The following is a 4,782-nucleotide window of genomic DNA, read 5'->3' on the forward strand; positions in this document are numbered from 1 at the left end:
CGTCCTGCTAACGAGGGACATCCAGGAAGGGGACACGCTGAACGCCATCGCGCTGCAGTATTGCTGCTCGGTAAGTCCCCGGGCGCTGACCCGCTTCTTCCTGGAGAAGAGAAGGTTCTGGGGGGACCTTCCAGGAGCCTTCCTGAATGTGCCTGTGAGAAAGCTGGGGAAGAGCTGTTCACAAGGGCAGGTAGCAATAAGACGAGGGGTGATGGTTTTAAACTAGAAAAGAGGAGATTTAGGTTGGATATTAGGAAAAAGTTCCTCGATATGAGGGTGGTGGATCACTGGAACAGGTTGCCCAGAGAGGTTGTGGAGGCCTCGTCCCTGGAGATATTCAAGGTCAGGTTGGATGGGGCTGTGAGCAACCTGCTCTGGAGCAACCTGCTCTGGTAAAGATGGGGGTTGGGACTTTAAGGTGATGATCTTTAAGGGACTTTAAGATGATCTTTAAGGTCCCTTCCAACCAGCAACCTGCTCTGGTAAAGATGGGGGTTGGGACTTTAAGGTGATGATCTTTAAGGGACTTTAAGATGATCTTTAAGGTCCCTTCCAACCCAAACCATTCTATGAAGATGTGCCTACTCACTGCAGGGGGTTGGACTCAGTGACCTTTGAAGGTCCCTTTCAACCCAAACCAGTCTGTGATTCTGATTCCTTCCGAGGTCTGGCTGTGATGGGCCAGGGCTCTGCCTACAAGCTGCTCCAGCCCCTTGGCCAGCTGCTCACGTCCCTGTAGACAGCACACTAGAAAGGTTGTAGTCTTCAGGAGTGATGAAAAATGACAGTGGAGTGTTAGTGTAACAGCACGGAGTATGCTGGAGTTCCATTTCTATAGGTTTTTCGCTCAAATGAAAGTATAAGAAATAAAGGTGTGATTGTGTTTGTGGCACTGTCTCTCCAAACGTATGCGGTGGAGTAAAAGGGACGCTCGTGTGTACTCACGCACAAGCACTGTCACCATCGCTGTTAGTGATGAGGAGAAGGGTGTTGCTGAACCACCATCAGGGCTTGTGTGGAGCTTAATTACGTTAAAAGGGGGGGGGGAACCTCATGGTAGTTTTATTGTAAATTCTGCTAAGTTTTATAAATATCAGCACAATTGTGTTATGCCATTGGGAGCTCCCTGTCCACATGCCCCTTCTGGTGCTCACACCTCGCTGCTTCTCCTAGCTTTGAGTTCTTAAATTAGTCCAGGACAGGAGCAGAGGGAATGGCAGGAAGATGTGGCAGGGGAGGGTGAGGTTGGCCATGAGGAAAAGGTTCTTGAGGCAGAGGGTGGTGGAGCACTGGAACAGGCTCCCCAGGGAGGTGCTCATGGCACCAAGCCTGGCAAGATTCCAGCAGCATTTGGCCAAGGCCCTCAGGGACATGGTGTGAATGCTGGGCTTGTCCTGTGCAGGGACAGGAGTTGGAATCCATGGTCCGTGTGGGTCCAACTCACAACATCCTGTGATTCTTACGATTCTGGTCTGGTGCGTGTCCTTCCTACCCAGTACTTCTGTCTGCCTTAATTTTGACCTTTCAGTTCTTCAAGCCAGAGCTGTGGTTTCGATGCTCTTTCTGCTTCTAGGAGCTAAGGAAGAAGCCAAGCATAACTTAAATTTAAGGCAGAGATTTTCTCTTGGTTGATGTTGGCCTTTGTGCGTATCCAGTTTTCACAGGAAACCAGCGGAGCGTGTTGGTGGACTGACCGCTAACCGTGCGGTTTTCAAGAGGTCAGATTTAGTCAAATTCAAAATCCGTGTTTACAGCAGACTTGCTGTCATCTAATTCTTCAGGCAGAAACAAAATGAGGGGCCTCCTGTCGTGAGCTTAGGTACCAAAGTTTTGACATAACTATTTAGTAACTGTGACAGACTTTAGCCTTCCTAAGGAATTCTTGGCTTCAGACCCCAGCACAATTAGTACTATTTTTAGGAGACTTACTAGATCGGGCCTTAAAATAAGAAATAAAAGATAACTGATTTGCTCCTTTTCTGGGAAATTGATGCAGAAAGCATAACCTGTGTTGTAGAATCATTAATGACGGGGGTAAATGCTGCATGTGGCAGTTTTTTTACACTCACTTGATTTATTCAGCGTGGTACACTTCACAAATACACTGTCACAGGAACTGAAACACTTTTTTTTTATGTTACAAGACTCGTGCAGGCAGCAGGCGCTGATCACCCTAACTGACATTTTTCTGGCTGTCTGTGTTGTAAGTGGAGCAGTCACAGCAACAAGGGTCTGTTGGCTGCCTTGTTTTCTGCCTGTAACTTCTGCTGAGGTAGATGTTCTCCCAGCGAGAACAGGAATGATCTGAACTCGGGTCCTCCCCATCTTAAAATGGGCACAATTCCTGTGTGCTTACCAGGCATTGCAAAAAAAAAATAGTCCTGAGTTTTAAGAACTTTGTTGTGTTGAGGTTTGTGGCTGTGCCTTCTGTATTGAGGGAGTTACTGTTTCAGAATGAAGCCACAAATTCTCCAAGGGCGCTTAAAATCTTTGCAGAGTATTTCTCATTAGACTTAAAATCTGCAATTACTGAGAGCAAAATGAGATTTATTTTAAGCAAGAAGAGGGAAAGGCGGGAGCTGACTGGATGAGGGAAGATGACAGCTTTAAGCTATCCTTGGCTTCTGCCTTAGCCCTCAGAAGCAGAGAGTATCCAAACCAGAGCCCTGACTAGAAGAACTGGAAGCTCAAAATTATCAGTATTCTTTACTCAGAAGTTTTTGTTTTAATTAGGAACTCACAGTAATTTACTTCATTTGAAAACACTGAGGTAAAGTCCCATTAATTTAACGGGGATAGTGGCCACTGATAGATGAATATAAATAAAGTGAATATACACTTGTGAATTTCAGTCGTCTCAGCTGAAGTGAGGAGGTTTGTTACCTCATAATTACCTTTTTGCTTTAACATTGTTCAAGTTTGGTCTTTGATCTCTTTTCACTTCATACTCTTTGAATGGGTTTCAGTTTAAAAACAAAGGAAAAGGGCAAAACAAAACCCAAAGGCCCTGCCTTTGTTTCATTATCAAAGAACTGTGTTTCTCAAGGGTGTAATGCTCTTACATAAGAGTTTCGGTTCAGTGGGGCCTCGATGTTTAAACTGTTGTTTTTATTTTTAGGTTGCAGATATCAAGAGAGTGAACAATCTGATCAACGATCAAGATTTTTTTGCCCTGAGGTCTGTCAAAATTCCAGTGAAAAAGTTCAGTGTATTGACCGAAACGCACGTCTCTCCAAAAGGAAGACCCGTCCTTCGGCCTGCTCAGTGTTCCCCAGAAGTACAGGAAACGTCACCTTCTGATAAATTCTCTGCTAATGAGACTGCTGGCAACTTCTTAAAAGAAGTGGATCGAGATATAGAAGAAATAGTGAAGTGTAACGATACGAAGAGAGAGAATCTTAATGAAGTTGTTTCTGCCTTAGCGGCCCAACAGGTCTGTTTTGAAACCGACGGTAAAACTAAAAAATGCAAGGATCCTTACTACGGAGCAGACTGGGGTATAGGGTGGTGGACAGCTGTAGTGATTATGTTGATTATTGGCATAGTAACTCCAGTTTTTTATCTCCTGTATTACGAAGTTCTAGTGAAAGCAGATGTCAGTCACCATTCGACGATGGAATCTTCCCCTTTGTTTGTCACAGCAGCATCGCATCAGAAACAAATGGAAAATGGAATAAATCCGGCAAATACTATAAATGTTGATAATCAAGGAGACCTTCAGCCTTAACGACACAGAACCTCAGGCAACTGTTCTTCGTAAGACAGATAACACAGCTTTTGATAACGGGGAAACCACAAAATGCATCTGGAATGCAGAGAAAACGCGTGTCTTCGTAGGCAGCGTTCCAGTCTGAGGATATTTCTGTGGATCGTGTAATCTCTGAATATGCCTGAGACAGGTGATTTTAATGCCAGATTGGGATATAAGTTAAGATATAAAATTGTCTCTGAAGCTTTGCACTTTTTTTCTATTTTGATAGGCATATGTTTTTTAATTAATGATGAGGTGAAAAAAAAAAAAAATAGTAGTTTGAACTAACACACGAGGAGTCTCACTGTATGTTTTACAGCCCTAAAATGGGCATTTGGGGATATCTAACTTTTAAATATCTTATTTATAGAATGCATAGTACACTTGACATTTTAATATCAGGTTTACACTTAAAACTGCGTTCTTGTAATTTTATCTTTCTTAGAGAGTTGAGATTTTTTTTTTTTTTAAACCCAATCATTCCGTAATTATTTGCCACTACAAAGTTCTTTTTTTTTTTTTTTTTTTAAATTTAATTTAAAGTTAACTTTTATAGAGGCAGTAGCTAATATTTAAGCTGGAATCTTCAAATCTCGTGCCTGTGGTCAGCCCGTTCTTTAGTACTTTTCAGTATGGGCAGTAGGATAGTTGGGTTTTCTATCTATGCCATACTGTGCCTCAACACAGTCCAGCTGAGAGAGTCTTGTTGAAAATTCACAAGTTTATTTTCTGTGAAAACTGACTGGACTGGACAGCCCTTCTCGTCTGGCCAGCTGTGTGTAGAAGGACAGAAGTGCAGATGTGTGGCACCTTGCTGTGACTGCTTCAGTAGTCTTTATGGGAATAGAGGTGGGGTTTTTTTTTGCCCCCCCTCCAGTTAATCTCAATGCTCGTGAACCTCAAACACTAACTTTTTCCTGAAATCTCCTAGAAAACCTCAAATTAGATTTAATGGCTGCTATCAAGCAGCTTAAATTGCAGCAGAATAGACCAATTGCTGTTTCAGACTTGTTCTTTACCTTAGTAGCCCG

At 43.1% G+C, this 4,782-nt stretch overlaps 1 protein-coding gene across 1 annotated transcript; it reads left to right on the top strand.

Moving 5' to 3' along the window:
• Window positions 1-7: 7 nt before the first annotated feature.
• On the top strand, window positions 8-3,727 carry LYSMD3 (LysM domain containing 3; the record flags this gene model as incomplete). Its single annotated transcript, XM_010162671.1, has 2 exons — window positions 8-70; window positions 3,119-3,727. Coding segments are annotated over 2 exons (672 nt in total), but the record flags the coding sequence as incomplete, so codon positions are not given.
• Window positions 3,728-4,782: the final 1,055 nt, after the last annotated feature.

This window comes from Antrostomus carolinensis, unplaced genomic scaffold (assembly GCF_000700745.2).
Source record: "Antrostomus carolinensis isolate BGI_N321 unplaced genomic scaffold, ASM70074v2 scaffold14702, whole genome shotgun sequence".
NCBI lineage: Eukaryota > Metazoa > Chordata > Aves > Caprimulgiformes > Caprimulgidae > Antrostomus > Antrostomus carolinensis.